Source organism: Hypanus sabinus, chromosome 7, assembly GCF_030144855.1.
Source record: "Hypanus sabinus isolate sHypSab1 chromosome 7, sHypSab1.hap1, whole genome shotgun sequence".
NCBI lineage: Eukaryota > Metazoa > Chordata > Chondrichthyes > Myliobatiformes > Dasyatidae > Hypanus > Hypanus sabinus.
The window spans coordinates 108,035,924-108,058,305 of record NC_082712.1 but is presented as its reverse complement, the minus strand read 5'-3'; the positions used below and the strand labels follow the sequence as shown (position 1 = coordinate 108,058,305).

The 22,382-nt window shown below is 42.6% G+C and overlaps 1 protein-coding gene across 5 annotated transcripts in view; it reads right to left on the bottom strand.

The window, feature by feature from the left end:
* Positions 1-22,382, bottom strand: part of madd (MAP-kinase activating death domain) — a 248,446-nt gene that overhangs the window by 33,588 nt on the left and 192,476 nt on the right. For 2 of the 5 annotated variants that reach the window (XM_059975345.1, XM_059975348.1), the window contains 7 exons: positions 16,155-16,249; positions 14,823-14,906; positions 9,877-10,035; positions 8,205-8,325; positions 6,274-6,394; positions 6,082-6,187; positions 598-708 (listed from right to left, as the gene is read on the bottom strand). In XM_059975345.1, the coding sequence (XP_059831328.1) occupies positions 598-708; positions 6,082-6,187; positions 6,274-6,394; positions 8,205-8,325; positions 9,877-10,035; positions 14,823-14,906; positions 16,155-16,249 (797 nt within the window). The remainder of the gene's footprint in view (positions 1-597; positions 709-6,081; positions 6,188-6,273; positions 6,395-8,204; positions 8,326-9,876; positions 10,036-14,822; positions 14,907-16,154; positions 16,250-22,382) is intronic. The other 3 variants (XM_059975347.1, XM_059975349.1, XM_059975346.1) reach the window with 2 other exon arrangements.

Sequence of the window (22,382 nt, the reverse complement as noted above, 5' to 3'; positions counted from 1 at the left end):
GGCATTAACCTTGTTAATACACACTTTTTGGCCAGCTATGGACCCTTCGCATCCACCCAGCTGTCCACACTCTTTCCCCCATCAGTCCACCACACAACCCCACTCAACCCCTCCCAATTCTACATCTGACCATTGTTTTCCTCCTCCTGTTCACAGCACAACCCGCACACCCCAACCTAATCTTGCCTCAGCACAGACCCACCCAAATGGTACCCCCCCGTAGCCCACTGCACATCATCCAACTCCACCTTCTGCTGCCCCACTGTATGAGGCAACCAAAACTGAACACGATATTCCAAGTGTGGTCTAAAGTGTGGGTTTAATGAGATATAACATTACCTCACGGCTCTTGAATTCAATCCCCTATCACAGAACAGCGCACCAAATGCCTCCTAACCACCCCATCAATTTTTGTAGCAACTTTGAGGGATCTGCGCATTTGAACCAGAAGGTCCCTCTGTCCCTCTGCCGGTCCCAGGCTTTCTTCCCTCCCTCCTAACTGCAATCTTGCTGTTCATAACTGTGATAATGATTTTGATTTCCCTTGCAGGAGATCACCCGCAGCACCCAGACACTCCATTGAAGTTCAGTGCTCACCAGCTGTGGCAGACGATCGAGCAACTCATTCACTTCCTGACTGTGAACCAGACCAATATGCGATTTTCCCATCAGCCTCCTCACCTTCTTCCGGATATCATTCTTGTTAACCTGTAATAATATACAAATATCAGTCAGGGGGTCACAAAATCCACAATATTACCGATTAGCGACAGAGAAGTGGCAGATGGAATTCAGTCCAAAAAGGTGTGAAGTGATACACTTTGCAAGGTCAAACTTGAAGACAGAGTACAGGGTCACTGCCAGGGTTCTTAGCAGTTTGGGGGACAGAGGGACCTTCTGGTTCAAATGCGCAGATCCCTCAAAGTTGCTACAAAAATTGATGGGGTGGTTAGGAGGCATTTGGTGCGCTGGTCTGTGATAGTCAGGGGATTGAATTCAAGAGCCGTGAGGTAATGTTATATCTCATTAAACCCACACTTTAGACCACACTTGGAATATCGTGTTCAGTTTTGGTTGCCTCATTATAGGAAGGACGTGGAAACTTTACAGAGATGCAGAGAAGATTTACCAGAATGCTGCCTGTGCTAGAAGACCTGTCTTATATAACCATATAACAATTACGGCACGAAAACAGGCCATCTTGGCCCTTTTAGTCCATGCTGAACTCTTACTCTCACCTAGTCTCACCGACCTGCACTCAGCCTAAAACCCTCCATTCCTTTCCTGTCCATATACCTATTCAGTTTTATTTTAAATGACAATATCAAACCTGCCTCTAACATTTCTACTGGAAGCTTGTTCCACACAGCTACCACTCTCTGAGTAAAGAAGTTCCCCCTCATGTTAGCCCTAAACTTTTGCCCCTTAACTCTCAACTCATGTCCTCTTGTTGTAATCTCCCCTACTCTCAATGGAAAAAGCCTATCCATGTCAACTCTATCTATCCTCCTCATAATTTTAAATACATCTATCAAATCCCCCCTCAACCTTCTACACTCCAAAGAATAAAGACCTAACTTGTTCAACCTTTCTCTGTAACTTAGGTGCTGAAACCCAGGTAACATTCTAGTAAATCTCCTCTGTACTCTCTCTAGTTTGTTGACGTCTATCCTATAATTCGGTGACCAGAACTGTACACAATACTCCAAATTTGGCCTCACCAATGCCTTGTACAATTTTAACATTATATCCCAACTCCTATACTCAATGCTCTGATTCATAAAGGCCAGCATTCCAAAAGCTTTCTTCACCACCCTATCCACATCAGATTCCACTTTCAGGGAACTATGCACCATTTCCTGGATCACTGTTCTACTGCATTCCTCAATGCCCTACCATTTACCATGTATGTCCTATTTTGATTATTCCTACCAAAATGTAGCACCTCACACTTATCAGCATTAAACTCCATCTACCATCATTCACCCCACTCTTCTAACTGGTCTAAATCTCTCTGCAAACTTTGAAAACCTTCTTCATTATCCACAACACCACCTATCTTAGTATCTTCTGCATACTTACTAATCCAATTTACCACCCCATCATCCAGATCATTAATGTATATGACAAACAAACATTGGACCCAGTACAGATCCCTGAGGCACACCACTAGTCACTGGCCTCCGATCTGACAAACAGTTATCCACCACTACTCTCTGGCATCTCCCATCCAGCCACTGTTGAATCCATTTTACTACTTCAATATTAATACCTAATGATTGAACCTTCTTAACTAACCTTCCTTGTGGAACCTTGTCAAAGGCCTTACTGAAGTCCATATAGACAACATCCACTGCTTTACCCTAATCAACTTTCTAAGTAACCTCTTCTAAAAATTAAATAAGATTTGTCAAACATGACCTTCCACGCACAAATCCATGTTGACTGTTCCTAATCAGACCCTATCTATTCAGATAATTATATAATACCATCTCTAAGAATTCTTTCCATTAATTTACCCACCACTGACGTCAAACTTACAGGTTGATAATTGCTTGGTTTACTCTTAGAACCCTTAGAACCACATGAGCAATACGCCAATCCTCCAGCACCATCCCTGTTTCTAATGATATTTGTAATATTTCTGTCAGAGCCCCTGCTCTGACTAACTTTCCTCAAGGTCCTAGGGAATATCCTGTCAGGACTCGGAGATTTATCCACTTCTATATTCCTTAAAAGTGCCAGTACTTCCTCTTCTTTAATCATTATAGTTTCCATAACTACCCCACTTGTTTCCCTTGCCTTACACAATTCAATAACCTTCTCCTTAGTGAATACCGAAGAAAAGAAATTGTTCAAAATCTCCCCCATCTCTTTTGGCTCCATGCATAGCTGTCCACTCTGATTCTCTAAGGGACCAATTTTATCCCTCACTGTCCTTTTGCTATTAATATAACTGTAGAAAACCTTTGGATATATTTTCATCTTACTTGCCAAAGCAACCTCGTATCTTTTAGCTTTTCTAATTTCTTTCTTAAGATTCTTTTTACATTCTTTATATTCCTCGAACACCTCATTTACTCCATGCTGCCTATATTTATTGTAGATGCCTCTCCTTTTCCGAACCAAGTTTCCAATATCCCTTGAAAACCATGGCTCTCTCAAACTTTTAACCTTTCCTCTCAACCTAACAGGAGCATAAAGATTCTGTACCCTCAGAATTTCATCTTTAAATGACCTCCATTTCTGTTACATCCTTCCCATAAAACAAGTTGTCCCAATCCACCCCTTCTAAATCCTTTCACATCTCCTCAAATTTAGCCTTTCTCCAATCAAAAATCTGAACCCTGGGTCCAGACCTATCCTTCTCCATAATTATATTGAATCTAATGGCATTGTGATCACTGCATCCGAAATGCTCCCCAACACATACCTCCGTCACCTGACCTATCTCATTCCCTATCAGGAGATCCAACACTGCCCCTTCTCTAGTTGGTACCTCTATGTATCGCTGCAAAAAACTATCCTGCACACATTTTACAAACTCCAAACTATCCAGCCCTTTTACAGAATGGGCTTCCCAGTCTTTGTGTGGAAAACTGAAATCTCCCACAATCACAACCTTGTGCTTACCACAAATATCTGCTATCTCCTTACAAATTTGCTCCTCCAATTCTTGCTCCCCATTAGGTGGTCTATAATACACCCCTATAAGTGTTACTACACCTTTCCCATTCCTCAATTCCACCCAAATAGTCTCCCTAGACGAGCCCTCTAATCTATCCTGCCAGAGCACCGCTGTAATATTTTCTCTGAGAAGCAATGCAAAACCTCCCCCTCTTGTCCCTCCGATTCTATCACACCTGAAGCAATGAAATCCAGGAATATTTAGTTGCCAATCACACCCCTCCTGCAAACATATTTCACTAATAGCTACAACATCATATTTCCAGGTATCAATCCATGCTCTAAGCTCATTCACCTTTCTTACAATGCTCCTAGCATTAAAATAAATGCTTTTAAGAAATTCTCCACCTCTTACTCTCTGTTTATCCCTAACGGAGCAAACAACTTTACTATCTTCTTTTTCTTCCTTCTCCCCTGCATCTTCAGTCTGAGTGCTCCCCTTCTCTATCACCTGGCTATCCTCCCTCACACACTGTCTACAATCTTTCTCTATTTGTGAACTAAGCTCCGCTCTTCTAGTCTCTTCAATTTGATTTCCACCCCCAACCATTCTAGTTTAAAGTCTCCCCAGTAGCCTTAGCAAATCTCCCCACCAGGATATTGGTCCCCCTAGGATTCGAGTGCAACCCATCCTTTTTGTTCAGGTCAAACCTGCCCCAAAAGAGGTCCCAATGATCCAGAAACTTGAATCCTTTCCCCTTGCTCCAATCCCTCAGCCACGCATTTATCCTCCACCTCATTCCATTCCCACTCTCACTGTCACGTGGCACAGGCATTAATTCCGAGATTACTACCTTTGTGGTCCTTCTTCTCAACTCCCTATATTCTCCTTTCAGAACCTCTTCCCTTTTCCTACCTATGTCATTGTCACCTATATGTACCACGACCTCTGGCTCCTCACCCTCCCACTTCAGGATATCTTGGACACAATCAGAAACATCCCGGACTTGGCACTGGGAGGCAAACTACCATCCAGGTCTCCTGACTGCGTCCACAGAATCACCTATCTGACCCCCTAACTATTACTTATTACTACTGCCTTCCTCTTCCTTTCCCTATCCTTCTCAGCTATAGGGCCAGACTCTGTGCCAGAGGCATGGCCACTGTTGCTTGCCCCAGGTAGGCTGCCCCCCCCCCCCCCAACAGTACTCAAACAGGGGTACTTATTGTCAAGGGGTACAGCCACTGGGGTACTCTCTAGTACCTGACTCTTCCCCTTCCCTCTCCTAACAGTGACCCATTTGCCTGCCTCCCGTGGCCCTGGTGTGACCACTTGCCTGTAACTCCTCTCTATCAACTCCTCACTCTCCCTGACCAGACAAAGGTCATTGAGCTGCAGCTCCAGTTCCCTAACACAGTCCCTCAGGAGCTGCATCTCGGCGCATCTGGCGCAGATATGGACATCCCGGAGGCTAGGAGCCTCCAGAACCTCCCACATCCGACACCAAGGACAACAAGCTGCCCTCACACTCATAATTCCCCCTTTCCTCAAATAACAGGAAAAATTGAAAACTAAACCTACCTTGCCTCACCCATTTTCACTTAAGCCCGTTCAGCCAAAGCCCTTAAGCCTTCACTCTGCTGCCCACAAGCGACGCTGCCCGCTGTATAAGGCTGTGTTCCTTTTAAATCTTCTGCGCTTCACTGCCTGATGTCACGCGCCTACGCAGTCCCGCCTCTCTTAACCCCGAAGAAGAAAAAAAAATCAAGAAGACTCCCGCAGCACTCCCGTTCTGATTCTCAGACTTCTTTCTCCAAATTAAACCCGAATTAAGATTTCTGTCCTTTTAAATCTTTGCGCTTCACTGCCCAACGTCACACGCCTGCGCAGTCTCGCCTCTCTTAACCCCGATGAGAAGAAAAAAATCAAAATGGTTCCTGCAGCACTCCCGTTCTGATTCTCAGACTTCCTTCTCCAATAGATAGGTTGAAAAAAATTAGGGTTTTTCTCTTTGGAGTGAAGGAGGATGAGAGATGACCTGACAGGGGCGTACAAGATTATAAAGAGGCAGAAATAATGTGAACAGCCCTAGAGACTTTTTTGCCCAGGGTGGAAATGGTTAATTGTGTAGGGGCATAATTTTAAGGTGATTAGAGGAAATTGCAGATGTCAGAGGTAAGTTCTTTACACAGAGAGTGGTGGGTGCATGTAACGCCCTGCCAGGGTGGTGGTAGAGGCAGATACATTAGAGGTATTTTAAGAAATGTTTAAATGGTCTCATGGATGACAGAAAAATTAGGAAGTAAGGGTTAGATTGATCTTAAGAGTAGGTAAAAGTTTGTACAACATTACTGGCTGACGGGCCTATATTGTACTGCTATGTTCTATGACGTGTCTTTTATAGGCTATTTCATAAAGGTACTCTGGCTCCTGGTCCATGGAAGATGGCTGACCTTGACCATCAGCATGTAAACAATCATGTTGTAGAGTAATGTGGACAACAGTCGGTCCTCATCATCTTCCAGCCGCTTTCGATCGTGATCCCCCAGTGATGTGTACCTGTGTTGAGAAATAACAGGTCAGCTGATAGAGAACCATCCTCTTCACCAACACCTATCAGCTGTGCTGTGGTACATGTACATTACCTGTCAATCATTTCTTGTGGGCCTTGGTCCATTCCCATTCCCTCTCTCTCCAGCATCACCGCATCAAGGAAGGTATCCTCCCAAAACTGGACCTGGTCCCACAGCACTGACCGTTCCTTACCTGTGCACGAGCAGTTGAGACGTTAGAGCCCTGCCCCTTCCCTTACTCTCTCACATCCAGGGTAACTAGCCATATCACCTGATGCACAGTAGTGGCATGCACTGAGGAGTCTCTCTGACTTGTAGCCCAGAGTGACAATGGTTTAACTGGAACCACGTTAGAGCACGGGGACACAAACACCACACAAAAGAGAAAACATCACACAGCAGTTGAGCCAGGGTAGAGACATTTGACTCAAGTGCTGGGCGGAAGGGATGGAGATGCTCCTCTTCTAGAGTGGCAGAGCATTAAATGTCATCGAAGATCTGCCGTGGGGAAGGGGTAGGAAGTTTGGGCCTTGCCATGGAGGCAGGGGTAGGAAGTTTGGGCCTTGCCATGGAGGCAGGGGCAGGAAATTGCACCACCATTGGGGCACAGGCAGATAGTCGCCCCTGTAGGGTCAGGGGCAGGCAACTGCTTAGGGAGAGACTAGCTACAATACCAACTATTGGTCTCACTCAACCACCTCAAACACATCACAATGGCATCCATCAAAGGGAAAGGGAAGCACGTAACTAATAATCACTAGTGGATCTGCTACATACATGCCTCCAGCTGGTCACACTCGATTCCTTTCCAGTGACTTATTCTCCAGATTATCCACAGGTACTGTCCCATGGCACTGGATAAATGTGAAAGGGAGTGGTGCCAATGCAATTAGGGGTCAATGGAGACTGGAGCAGAGGACAAAATCAAGGTCTGTGAGCAGGAAAAGCAAGATTCAGCAATGAGGGAGTGAACACAGTGCTGTTGGGAAAGATGGGATTGGTGGGTGTGGGGGTGAGGGAAGATGGTGTTCAGGTGGTGAAATGGGATTGAAGTGGACGATTTAAGCAGGGTCAAGGTAGGTCATGAAGAGACACAGTGAGATTGAGTGAGTGCACACCGGGGGAGTGGCGGACCAGATGGGTGCCAGGGGAGCGGTGGACAGGGTGAGCACCATGGCTTCTGGTCATAGGACTGGAATCGTTTGTGAATGGCCAGAGACCTGACCACATTCATGCAGCAGCTAGTCATGCATGACCTAATCACTTGCAGGCAATAAAAGCGCTTTTTTACTCATAGATAAGGTTTCCATGGCTGCATCCTCCAGTTGATCCCACATTGAGCTCTTGTCTCTCCCTGATTGTATCCAAGGCAAGCGAGCCAGACAGTAGTGAAAATGAAAAGACTGCAGTATTTAGTTACAATCATCAGGCAGGATTATTTGTTAGGTACAGTACTTCACACAAATATTTCACAATGGAACAGAAGCACCACCACATGAGCACATAGTAGGGACAGCAGGAGGGACTCAGTGTAGAATTTGTGTTTCGGATTACTCACCAGATATAGAGAAAAAAAATGTTCAATCTGAGAAACCCAGTGCCATGTTTTCAATCACATCTGAACATAACTGTTCTGCATACTTGAAAATATTTGAAATTCCAGCATTCCTCCCCATTCAGGACTGACATCCAGCCTCAGTACCTGTACCTCAGCCATGCTGCTGACTACTACTGTCACTCAGCTGTGTCCACTGGCCCACTCAACCCACCACCAACCCAGCTACAAATTCCCTCCCAAGCAGCCAGCCCCTCAAGATCAGACCCTCCAGTCCCTGCATAATTACATTGTACATCTTTTGGCTCTCTGGTGATGAGGTGCACTAATGCAATGGAACTTCACCAGACATGGGTCCCAAAAATTAAATAGTTATTTTGATTTTCTCCTGATTCAGCTCTTTGCGATCACTTCATGACAGATTGGCATGATGTGTTTCCATTCTTACCAAGCAGTCCTTCGTACAGATAAACCCGCTGACTGATATCTTCTGGGGGACCAGGAAGCTGTGGACTTGCAATGCTGCCTTTAGTCACCTTGAATCCAGGTACCAGCATGTGTGATTTCCCCTGTAACATGACAGAGACTGTGAATAACAGCCTTTTGCAAATCAACACGTACAAACAAGCTGGATGAACTCAGCAGGTCAGGCAACATCCATTGAAATGAGCAGTCAATGTTTCAGGCCGAGACCCTTCGTCAGCCTTTTGCAAATGATCCTTTTCACTTTCTACAAGTTTCTCCATATGTTTCCTCAATCTCCTGCCACTCCAAAGCACTGGTTACCTTACTCAGCATCGAATTCCGAACTCTTTTGCTCATACTTTTTCAGAAAGTTTACAACTCCCCTTTCCAATTTTAACAAGCTGGAAAATCCATTCCTGAACAGAGGGGGTGGGGTACAGCACTATCTATCAGCTACTTACAATGCAGTCCTTATTTACATCTTTACAACAGTTCAGACCTCCATTCATGCAAAGATAAGCCTAATGATCCCCTCATTACCTCTATAACTCTTAACGACCCTCATGGTATTGCTGTAACTTTAAACAACTCAAATTTATAAACCGGAAAACTACCCACCATGGATTAGAACTGAAGATGCCTCTTGAATGAGTGGCAAAACATCTTCTAGACAACACAGCAAGTCTAGTTGCCTTGATAGATAACCTTCATAGATAATTCCCTTTTTCATTCACTGTGGGGAAAGTAGTAATTCTACAGCTTTGCTCTCACTTAAAAGGCCAATGGCTGCACACTCCCAACGTTCTCCCATCCCCTACATTGCCTGACAATCACTTCTCTTTCCTCCACTGGCCTCCTTTTATTTAGGGTGTGGCAGCAATAATTCATAAGTAATGGTTTATTGTTCATCTTTGTTCATCATGAACAAAACAAAAAAGTTTATCTATTTCAGGCCACTTTCCTTTGTTTAAAAAAATAGGCCAACTAGATTCTTCCTAACACCAGTTAGTCAACAGATGTTGACCAACCCCAGAAGAGAATGAAACTGTGCTTTTTTTTTCTCTCATTAGCACTCAGCTCCATGGAAAGGCCAAGAACAGAATCCTGCTTCTATATATACAAAACTATCTATTCTGGGTACAATACTGAAAAAAAACTCATACAGCAGGTGATTTCTTTCTACTCTTTGATACCATGAAATTTTTCTTCCATTCCTATCGAACTTTCAATGAACTAATGCAACATACTTCTTTCTATAATCTCAATTTGTGGACATCAACTCAAAGGTAGGGTAATTCTCAGCAGTTTCTAGAGCAGGTTACATGGTCGACACAACATTGTGGGCTGAAGGGCCTGTAACGTGCTGGTAGATTTCTATGTTTTATGTTCAAAACAGATAATTCCAGGACCTGAATTAAGTGACTTTCTGTTTGCCAACCCCTTGCCTCCTTTCCCTTTGTCCATCTCTTCAGCTATGATTGCTAGGCTCCAAATGTTGGCACTTCACCTGTGGTCCACCCTAATGTAAACCACACCTCATATCAGCTGAAGTACCAACAATATTTGTCTTCAACGCAGAAGATAGAGAGGGGGGATAAAATGGAATCAATGCAGTTCCTTGTCCCAATTACAGAGAAACTTCAATGGAGACTTACAAATATATATCTGGTGTCAGTATTAGTCTCAATTTCGCTGTCAGAAAGAGTCACCCTGGATGTCTTGGTCCCCAGGGTATTTTTCCCTGCCTTGCTTTCACCAGCAGTGCTGCTGTAGTCACTATCTGCACCCAGGGTCTCTCCAGAACTGTTACTGACCTGGGACAAGAAGAAAAGAAATTCAGTGAGTTCCTATACCCCAAAACACAGTCACAAAAAATCAGGGTACATTATGTTGTAAACTATTACAAGACTCAGAGTACAGAGAAAGGAGTCATCTCAGCCGCAGGAAGGAGAAAAAATGGGTTTAGGAGTACGGAACCAGTGACTGCAGAATAAGAGGTAAGAGTGTGGAGGTAAACAAGCACCAGAACCTCCTACGGGATCCCACCACCAGACACATCTTCCCCTCCCCCCCACTCTCGGCTTTCTGCAGGGATCCCTTGTCCATTCATACCTCCCCCCATCCCTCCACACCGACCTCCCTCCAGGCACTTATCCCTGCAAATGGAAGAAGTGGTACACCTGCCCCCACACTTTTTCCCTCACCGCCATTCTTGGCCCCAGATAGTCCTTTCAGGTGAGGCACCACTTCACCTGTGAGTCAACTGGGGTGATATACTGTATCCGATGCTCCCGATGTGGCCATTTATACATTGGGGAGACCCATCACAGACTGGGAGACCGTTTCGCCGAACACCGGCGCTCAGTCCTCCAGCTGTGGCGGGATCTCCCTGTGGCCACACACTTGAATTCCACAGACCACTCCCACTCCGACATGTCTGTCCATGGCCTCCCCTACCGTCAAAATGAGGCCACACGCAGGTTGATGGAGCAATACCTTATCTCCTGCCTAGGTAGCCTCCTACCTGCCGGCATGAACATTCAACTCACAGACCTCCGTCGATACCCCTGCCCCCCCCACCCCATCCCTATCTATAATTTTAGTCTGGTTCTCTTTCATTCTCTTTTCCCCCCTCACTATTATCTTCCCCCAGCCCTACCTTTCTTTCTCTTTTATTTCCCATAATTCTCCACCTTCCCCCTAGCCCATTTCCCTTCAGCCTATCACTTCCCAGCTCTCTACTTCATCCCTCCACCCACTTCTTATCCCCCCTCAACCATCCCATGTTACTTCACTCCTGATGAAGGGTTTCGGCCCGAAACGTCGTCACTACCTCCTCCCATAGATGCTGTCTGGCCTGCTGAGTTCTGCCAGCATTTTGTATTTTTATTTATTTCCAGCAGCTGCAGATTCATTCGTATTGCACCAGACTATAGTGCAGGGCTTTGGCTTGAGAAAGTGGGATACCACTTGAAGCACAATCTACAGAGCATGAAATCATTCTTAAAATACTGATAATAATCTGTGTGAGCACTAAAGAATCCTAAAAGTCCATTGGAGATCTTAAGTACCAGAAGACTGAAAAATCAGTAGCTTCAATTGGAACTCTTCTCCTGTTGATATTCTTGAATGATGTGGAAAGGAGCAAGTCAGGCACAACAATGGAGCAATAGTAACCTCATTGAACAAATATCCTCCACTCTCTTATTTTGAAGATTAGGTCGTGTTTGACCACAGTAAGCAAGGTAAAAAGAACTAATGCATGGATTTGGGTGTGCCTCCAGTATAGAACAGGACTATCACTACGGATCTGGAGTAGATCAAACCTCATTCAGATCTTCTGATCATTTTACCTTCAGCTCTCCTGTAGGGGCCTTAAATTGTTAAAATGTGCAGGGTTCTGAGGAGGAACCCTGGGAGATCATACTGCAACAACACATAGAAGACTGTTGAAACTCTATCATATGTCTACAATAGTGGACAATATCACCCCCTTGGGGGTGGTGAGAGTTCCTAAAGGGCGATAAGGATAAAGAGAGTGGTGGGCAGGTGCTCAGTAGCAAGCAGACAGCTGAAAGATTACAGGCTTAATTTTTAAAAATGGATTACTTATTAAAGCACTTGATCCTCAGTGTTTCATAATTGATTACAATGATCACCTCCTCTGCTGCCGTTGTCTAAGACTTTACTTGAAATACATTATAGTTGTTGAAAAGCAATGTAACACTTCTGTATTTGGCATATTATGAGAAATCTGGACTGAAGAAATAGAGTTACTTTTCAAACTGGCACACACATTATTGCCATTCATTACTGTATTATTAGCTGGTATGATTCCAAATCTCTAATCAAAAACTGATACAATTCCTGTGAATTAGGGTATGGAGTTCAATATGGTAAAGCTCAGAATCTGCCCTTTCAAATGGTCTTGACCGCATTTTTCTAGCCCACGGCCCAACCGAGATATCTTTGCCTGGAAGTAATAAAGTGGGACAAATGTCAGGATTTCTCAGAGCATCATAACTTTCCCCTCCACAGCAGTCAATGTGTCTGTTTTTTGAAAAAATAATCAACTAAGACAATGAAACTGTACAGGCTCCTTGAACATTTTAAGAGAATATATTCTGATAAAGAAAACAAAACCTTGGCTTATTTTTAGCCACGACATGTAAACTTTCAGAAATGGAGATCACTTCAAAACACGTTTCCCAGCACATCACAACATAACACTGAATGGTTTGCATGGCTTCATTCAACATTTCATTGCTCATTGCTGATCTGAATAACCCCATACAATTGGAAAAGAACTAATTCAGCCAGCAAGCAGTAAGGGAGGGTCTGAATATCGTTTTACATAAGTCACCAGACCAAATAATTAAAGTGATTCCGCTCAGCGAGAACTCTTTCAAAAATGAATAGTTGAAATGTCTAAGAATATGGAAGACACATTGTGAAACAGTTTGCTCTGCAGTTCGATGGGTCAACTTTGCCAAACAAGAAATCTTTGCTTCTTGGTTATGTTCACTTCATAAAAACTGAATGAATGGTTCAAGAGTTGTTACTTGTAAGGGGACTAGAAACAGATACGAAGGGGGAGCCAATACTTCAGGAAATTGAGCAATTTTTCAAAAAGACATTCCACTCATCAACTGTTTTTGCTCGTGCAACAGATGGGGCACCATCAATGACAGGATGCCACCATGGGGTTATTACTTTCTTGAAAAAAGCAGCACCTAACATATTTACCATTCACTGTGTAGTCACAGACAACATCTTGTCACAAAAAAAGCTAAGTGATCGGCTGCACGAATCATTAAGAACCACTATCACAACGGTAAATAAAATCAAGTCCCACGCTCTCAATTCTCAAATATTTTGTATTGAGGATGATTAATCATTTGAATGTTTGCTTTTGCCCACCGATGTCAGATGGCTTTCAAAACAAAACTGCCTGACATGCTTTTTAAAACTCATGAATACTAATTAGGCAAGAATATTCGTAAAGTTTAATGAAATCATTTGTTAATTACAAGGAAATTTTGTGAATCTTATCAGTCGCATCAGTTGTCTCCACAATTCTGTCTAAGTGTAATATTGGCCATTGTGTCCTTTTCCAACTTCCAAGCCTCTCTGAGTTGGAAGAGAAAGAAAGGAAGATCTTCAAGTATACAGTATCCAACTGGGTGAGCTGCATAAGTACATGTCAAGAGAGATTTCAGGATCTTCACTCAATCCAAATTCCAGACTGAGTAATAAATCCATCCTGAACGTTTGTAATGAGGAATTAACAGCAAGGATAGAGAAAGAACTGATCTGACTATAAAATGACTTTCAGCTGAAACAAAAGATTATAAGATATAATTAGACTATTAGGCCCATTGAGTCTGCTCCGCCATTTCATCATGGCTGATCTAATTTTCCTCTCAGCCCTAATCTCCTGCCTTCTCCCCATATCCCTTCATGCCCTGACCAGTCAAGAATCTATCAAACTCTGCCTTAAATATACATAAAGACTTAGCCTCCACATCTGTCTGTGGCAAAGAATTCCACAGATTCACCATTCTAAAAGGATCCCCTTATATTCTGAGTCTGTCCTCAGGTCTTTGACTCTCCCATTATAGGGTTCACCACTCTGATTCCATCCACTCAGACGATGGCTGCTGTGCTTGTCCCTGCCTTTCTTTAACTTGCTCTTGCTATTCAATCTCAGAAGCTGAATGGTCGCTGGTCAAAGCTCTTTTTCGTTGCAGCAACCCCCGCTGGTTTTTCTACTTGGGCAGTGAACCTGAGTGATATCCCTTGTGAAGTCTGGATGGTTGCTCATCAAAGCTCACAAAACTCAAAGCTGAGGTTTAAAAAAACCATATCAAGACTTTTGGTTGCAGAAAGAAATCTCTGAACACCAGAAAAAAGTTAAGATGGTCTTTATTGCCTTTCCAAGATCATATTTAGTGGAACACAGTTTCAGTGCAGCAATGAAATTATTGCAAATTACTGAATGCTGGGATCTGAAGCTCCTAATTACATTTACCCTGATGTTGAGAAGCTGGTATCACTGCACCAAGACCATCATCTCAATGACAGGTGAAAAAGCAATAAAATAGTGAATAGCTGGACTTCTAATGTATGTTCTAAAATTGACGAAAATTGTTTTTTACTGTATTTACTTGCAGTCTTAAATAGATTTAAGTTTTGCAATTGTTTCTCACTGACTTGAATTTGCAGTTCCTATTTTCTTTCACTTTGCAGTGTAAATCATAGTTCTTTCTAGCTTTTATGTAATGTCCGGAAACTGGGGATGTGGTTTGGGAGCCAAGAGGCCTGTAGCCCTAAAAGGTTTAAGAACCACTGCTCTATATCAGTATAAACACCATTAATCTACTTTTGTCTCACTACAAACTCACAATCAGGGTCCAACCCTCTCAGATAGTGTTTTAATGCTTAGGAATCAACCACATGTGCACTCGAAGACCACTGTTAAATAGGTGTCAATTTCATTGTGGCATCATATTAGGCTAACAGGGAAAGCGGGCTATTGGCTATTCCAGTACAACACACAGGAAGAACACCATGCATACGCCACGGCTGGTCACTGCCCTACCACGGTGCTGCTTTCCGACTCTTGGCTGGTGCTCCGGGTGAGTACAGGCAGTTCAGAACTGGTAATAGACTCGCTGTCACTCTTCTGATGCAGTTGGAAGGTGGTGAAAGGATTGTGGAGAAGGTGGGGAAGGGAGATTAAAAAGGCAAGAGGAAAAGAACAGAACAATAATGCAAAGAATATTACCCAAGAGAAAAACAGTTTAATTTCAAAGATTCATGTTCAACCAGTCTTACCAGCATAATCAATTGAGAGTGGTAATATATTCAAATTTTCAATCAGTGCAGCTACTGATGTTGCCTTGTACTTATTTTCTGCTGAAACTATGTGACAGGTCTGGAAGAACAGTTCCCAATGCTGCTGTTTGCAGCCTCTGAGGATTTTGTTGCCCTGTTTTATACTTTCAGTTTCACCAACCACCACCCCATTACTAGATTGTCATTAACCAAGACAGAAATTGTCTCCTGGTGTTGTCAGGACAGAGTTAAGAACGTTTGAATGGAAGATGGGGAATAAACTGAAGGCAGTATGATGAGATTTTTAGCAAATAAAAAACATTTTTAATTTACCAAGTTCAACATCTACCAAAGTTCGGGAAAAAATGTTTCCTCTCACATTAATGGGTTAAAACCATAGGGTTGAAGTCCAACAAATATATCATGTGTGATACAGCAACTACTTTATGTAATTTACAGAAGCTTCTATAACAGCAGCCTCTTTGAGATTAATGGCAAGAGGTTTCCATGCTCTGACCTCCCTATTTAAAGCTTCTCCTGGCAGCGAAATGTTATTTATCAGCTATGTGTAGGATGGCAAAAGGAATCATTAAAAAAAATAAGTTTTGGGCCCGGATTCAAGTATCATTCCACTTGATTACATAAACAAGAATTTATAGCTTAATTACCTACAATAAATCACCCTTTTGTGTAAGTTAATGATAACAACATCAAAGAGGATTTAATGGACATGCGTGAAAAGAAATCAAATTGCAGGGCTACAGGGAAATGAAGTGGGGCAATGCTCCCCAGAAAGCAGCCTGGAGCCAACGGGCCAAGTGGCTTCCTCCTAAGTCACTGTAAGTATAAGAAACCTTGACCCATCTCTTCAAATTGTTGTTCATCAACAAACCTACCCCGTCACCACACCTCCACCCAAAAGATCCCATTCAGGACACAATGAATTCCATTCAATCCAATTTGAAATCACACACTATTCATTGTTCAATGTATGGGTACAGACAATATCACAATCCACGTGCAACTAAGAGTAACATATTTCCAGCAATATTTTTAATGTTACACATTTCTTTAACAATGAGGTCCAAGAACTAACCTGCAGACTTGTTACACTCGTGCCACTATCTTCGCTGATTTGTGATTTCTTCTCATCTGGATCGAAATCCGGTTGGGGTTTGGTATTCTCAGTACCTACATGCAACAGACATCATGTCAAGATGTGGGAAGGAAAATGAACCACACGGACTCAACCTGCAATCAGTTACTCCTCGACTCTCATCCAAAGTATCAGAGTGATAGAATTGCTAAAGAAACCAGAGATTGAAGCTGTTTGTGTTCCAATGCTACAAATATAAGGAGCTTTAGCAGACATCAATGGAATGCATCAATTTCTGCACCAATGCACGTTTGACAGCTGCCAAATTAGAATAGGTAGTATTTATAGAACCACTGAGTTATCAGCAAGTTCAACTGCCTAATTATCCCTGCAATCCAATCATATTGTCCCGTACACTCTCTTTACAATCGACACTACCCAATATACACCATTTTCAATCAACCACCCAAAACAACCATATCTGTAAAGGCAGTCCTGATAATTACAATCACTACAACTCTTAAATAGGCCTCACAGCTGACAATTATTCACCTACATGAACTGTCAGTCCAATTATGCCAAAGACAATTTACAAGCAACCAAAAAAAAGTACAAACCATCTCTGTGAGCAGAGACATTTGAGTCGGCCTTCCCAAATACTTTTCAAGTTCAAGTTTAATTGCCATTCAACCGTACATAAATACCCATGAACACAGCCAACTGAACAGCATCACACTTTAGGGCCAAGGCGCAAAACACAATATCAAAAGTCACACACAGCACAAGACACATATAACACATATCAGTAAAATGCAGTCACACAATAGAGGCCACGTCCCCGAGTCCACGAATGTTGCAGCAGTCTGCAGTTGAACACAATCCAACTAGTCTTCTGCCAAGCAAATACGGGAAGGGCTGTAGTACCGACTCCAGCATGGTGCTGCACCACGTCCGGCACTCCAGTGGAGCACCCTACTCTGACGCCTCCTCTTGGGAGGCTGTAAACAAGCTACGACCCAGGCCGCGCAGCTCCCCCACCACCTACTCCCATCGTTTGTCAATAAATCAATGAATTGATCTTGCAGAATTCCACACCATCAATATCCAACAGGGTCTGGCGAGCACAAGAAAGGCATCTAAGACGATCACTCGCTGTTAGACTGCACACCTCCTTCACGTACTGATGCCTCTCTGTCGCAGACAGCATCACGGTCCGCACAGAGCCAAGTTCCTTTGGTTTTCCCACTTCACTGATGGGATGGACCTGCAGTACTTCATCTCCAGAAGGGTCATTCCATCATAAAAAGAAGTTTAAAAATGACACAGCTTTGGTTCACCAAAGTGTGCCACAATCTTACTGTTAGCTTCATCTTTTGCCAAGCTGCATCTTCTTCCCTTTGAAATACTGCAGGTAAAATATTCCCGATTTTAGCTACCATGTGTAAACATCGATAATAATTTTTTCCAAGATTCCCCTAGTGAAGTCTGTACTCCACCACTGGCTTACCAGTGAGAGTAACAACTGTTGATCATTTCTCCTCTTCAAAGCTTGCTGGAATTTGACAAGTATGTTCCATTATCCTCCTCTCAATGGCACACAAACCCTGTTACCTTCCCCTTCGATATCCCAAAGCAGCTGCACTACTCTTGCTTGCCAATTTAGCATGACTTGCTCATGGATTTATCTTACCTAAGTGATGACAGCAAGTCACATTGATTTACAAAGAGCACCCTTGGTGAAGTCAATGAAATTCAAAGGGTATTGGGTAGCAATGGAAGACAAAGAGCAAAACTAGGCACTGACACATCAGTCAGTGACCTAATGACCCATTGGTCAACTTCTATTTAAGCATGCGGTGCAACTACACAGCAATGAGCTCACCCTCACTCTACCACACCTGCATCTGGCAAGTTTAATGGGTGAGACAGAGTGCGAGAGAGAGGAAGGAAGAGGGGGGGAAAAGGAGAAAGTCTGAGCTGAAAAGTGATGAAAGAGGAGGTACACAAACCTAACAGCATGTCTACAGGTGAGAAGCAATGAGTCTATAGCAGATGTTGCGAAGGACTATGATTGAAACAGAAGACAGGCTAGGGCACCTAGCTAAAAAAAAAAGTAGTAAGTATTTTGCACAACAGGCCTGAGGTATCAAATTCCTTACTCTGTTTCTCCAAAGCTTTTTGTTTTCTCACATCCTGGTGCTTGTTCCACAACTCTACAACCCAAGATGCATTGCAAGCAGGAAAGAAAGACAGAGAGAGTCAGAGATTGGTTGGATAGGGGAAATGGAGGACACAACACAACCAGGAAGAAGCCATTCCCAAATGGAGAGGACTTCTCAGTGATCACATGAGAATCAGCAAAGCATAAGTTTCCCTACATGTTCTACAAGTAATCTCGAAAACCTCTCTTCTGCCTCAAACCTTTCTACTCTATGGTGCTGAGCTAAAAGTGAACAGGAACACCCTGACATGCCTTATTCCCAGCGCACTGACAGAGCTTCATCGTAGCCCAGAATCCCACTCAGAAACTTCCCTAGCATCAGCATTCCTCAGTGTCTCTCTTCCCTTGGCCTTGGCAGGTAGTTAGAGACAGTAGAACTGACTTTTGTTGGAATGTTTCCACCTGACACTAGCAGAACCACTTTCCAAGAGTTCAGATAAAAACTAGGTATCTTCCAGGGGAGAAATGAAGCCTCCAACTAATGCACTGATGACAGGTGAAGAATGTCAAAATCATGAAAAGGAAGCTTCTGATAAATGTCAGGAGTAAGATTCAGCTAATAAATAGGAGATTAAATAAAGCACAGAAGGAAAGTGAAAGGTTAATATGGGAGGGAGAGAAAGGTGACAAAAGACTGGCAAACATTAAATTGAACCCAAAACATTTAACAAACATAACTGGCGTTCGGTGACCCTTTCAGGAGTTTACACTCAATGAACTACTTTCAAATAGCCATTATAGAGTAGAAAACGTGGTTTTTATACTGTCAGTTTCCATAAACTAGCAATGGCCACAGAATGTGTTTTGAGTTGTATTTGGTAATGGAAAATATAGACCAGATCACCAGGGGTAATTCTCTTCTTTGAAATACTGCAATGGGATTTTTCATCCACCAGAGAGAGCAAACATGGACATAATTTAACAGCAACAAATAAAAAGCTGGAATAACCGTGGGTCAGGCAGCTTCTGAGGAGTTTGTGGCAGTTTGTGTTTTAGGATGAACTAATTCTACTCCTATTCATTGGTTCTCCCTCCAATGGCTCTTGCCTCTCCACCATGCATCTAATATCTTTCCCAGAGATCAGGGGCCTATTCTTCCAAACTTACTGCATCCCTCTCTTTTACTACATCCTCCACAGCTTCAACCTGCAGTTTTTCTCATTCCTGACATACATCAAGAATTTTAAGTTCACTCCCCTTCAGATCACTTTATATTTCTCAGTCCAGATGAAGGGTTTTGACCTGAAAAGTTGACTATCCATTTCTGTCCACAGATACCGCCTGACCTGCAGAGTTCCTGCAGCAGCTTGTTGTTTCAGATTCCAGCATCTGCAATCTCTTGTGTTCCCACAATTTAACATCTCAACTACAAGATGACATCTCTACCAATACAGCCTCCCAGAAAGTATTATGCTGATTTACACTGAGTGTTACTGTTGGGTTGTATGCCTGAGAATCTGAAGTGGAACATGAATTTGCAGCATTTTCATTAGGAGGTAAAAGTGCTACAAGTTGTGGCTGGTATGACGAATGAGATTAGTTAGGAAGAAGGTTGAGTCTCTTAGGGAGCTAAAGGCACAGGAAGAAGGTATGGATAAAATAAAAAATGACTACATCTGTCTTCACAAGGTTAATATAAAAGGTTACTTATGAACTATACTATAAGAGAGTACTGCTGCTACTCGAGTCGCACTTAGGTCCCAGCATATCGATGTAGTCATAAAGGAGGCAAGACAGTGGCTATACTTTATTAGGAGTTTGAAGAGAACTGGCGTGTCAACAAATATGCTCAAAAACTTCTATAGTTGCACTGTGGAGAGCATTTGACAGGCTTCATCACTGTCTGGTATGGAGGGCCTACTGCACAGGACCGAAAGAAGCTGTAGAAAGTTATAAATCGTGTCAGCTCTATCTTGGGTACTAGCCTACAACATATCCAGGACACCTTTAGGAAGCGGTGTCTGAGAAAGGCAGCGTCCATTATTAAATACTTCCAGCAGCCAGGGCATGCACTTTTCTCACTTTTACCATCAGGTAGGAGATACAGAAGCCTGAAAGCACACTCTCAGCGATTCAGAACAGCTTCTTCCCCTCTGCCATCCAATTCTTAATTGGACTTTGAGGCTTTGGACACTACCTCACTTTTTTAATATACAGTACTTCTGTTCTTGCACATTTTAAAAAATAATCTACTCAATATACATAATTGAGTTACTTGTTTATTTATTATGTTTTTTTATTATTTTTTTCTCTTTCTCTGTTAGATTATGTATTGCATTGTACTGCTGCAGCTAAATTAACAAATTTCACGTAACATGGCATTGATAATAAACCTGATTCTGAAAGAGAAAGAATACTAAAACAATTAGCAATACTTAAAGTTACCAAATCACCTCATCCAGATAGAGTACATTGTATGGTTGTTGAAAGTGGCAATGGTAGAAACATTAGTCCGAGTCCTTCAGAGGACTAGACAGCTGACAATATATTACTACGTAAGAAAAGGCAGGGTGATAATCAGATAAATATAGCCCAGTCAAATTTACGTTGGTGGTAACGAGACAATTGAAAGTCAGTATCATGGACAAAATAATCATTAGTTTGTAAAGGTATGAGCTAATCAGGCAAAGTCTCAAAGGAAAAATAACACCTGAACTAACTTGATTCTTTGTCAAGGTAAGAGAACATTAATTGAAGCAGCTTAATTAACGCAGTTTGCATTAACTTGAGAAAATCATTCAACAAAGTAGCTGGAAGAGAAGACAGAGTATGTTTATTTAGTGACTGCTAGTGTAGACAACTGAATATCACAACTGCAAATGCTAGATATCTGGAACTACAACTTGAAGTACTAGAAATGCACAGTAGGTGAAGCAGCATCTCTAGAGAGAAAAACACTTTTGTACCTTTTTCCTCAGATGCTGCCCGTTTTGCTAACTATCCCCAACCTTCCCAAAAGATTCAGAATTGGTTCTGTTCAAAAAGTTGTGGGTAATGGGTAGCTACACTGGAAGGAGGTAGCCAATATTTTTAGCAGTGTCTGTGAAGGACGTAGAATACGGAATAAGGAGTGGAAAGGATTATTATGAAGAATATACAAAACTTGCCAACATTATGTGTAAAAATTAACATCCATTTCAGAAGAGCACAGATAAGCTGATGAAGTGAAAGATAATGTGATAGTATTTTGCAACTAGTCGTTGCTTTCTGCCACAAATAATTTTGGATGCAACCTGGAATTAAGTTCTCCTTAGATTCCATAGGTTTCTAACTTCCCAGTACATCTGAATGTGGCACCCTGTTTAAAGCCTTGCAATCAATTTGGAGCAAATGCAGTAAACCAGGCATGACCCTCAATCAATCCATGATGAATGTCTTTTTAATGAAGACTCTTTCTAAATTGATTTCAATAATTCAATCACCTCTGTGGTAAAAATAATTGGTCAGTAAACACTTTCAAATGATAGTCCAAAATTAGCAGTCCTCTAACCTCCTGGCACCAACCCCAAAACCAGTGAGCAATGAATGACAAGCTTCAGATATTTATCTCTATCCCTGGACACATTTCATTGAAGGTTAGTCAATGTACTGATTTCCAAACACATTTTGTGTTTATCTCATTCACTAGTCCTCAACCACAACTTCCACATCAACAGTGACATCTGTACCCAGTGTGACTGCATGCTATTGAAGTGGGGTCAGTACCTGGTGTGACTGTATGCTATTGAAATGGGGTCTGTACCTGGTGTGACAGAGTACCATTGAAGAGGGGTCTGTAACCAGTGTGACTCTGTGCTACTGAAGTGGGGTTTGTGCTCAGTGTGACTGTACACCATTGAAGTGGGGTCTGTACCCAGTGTGACTGTGTATCATTGAAGTGGGGTCTGTACCCAGTGTGACTGTGTATCATTGAAGTGGGGTCTGTACGTTGTGTGACTGTGTACCATTGAAGTGGGGTCTGTGCCCAGTGTGACTGTGTATCATTGAAGTGGGGTCTGTACCCAGTG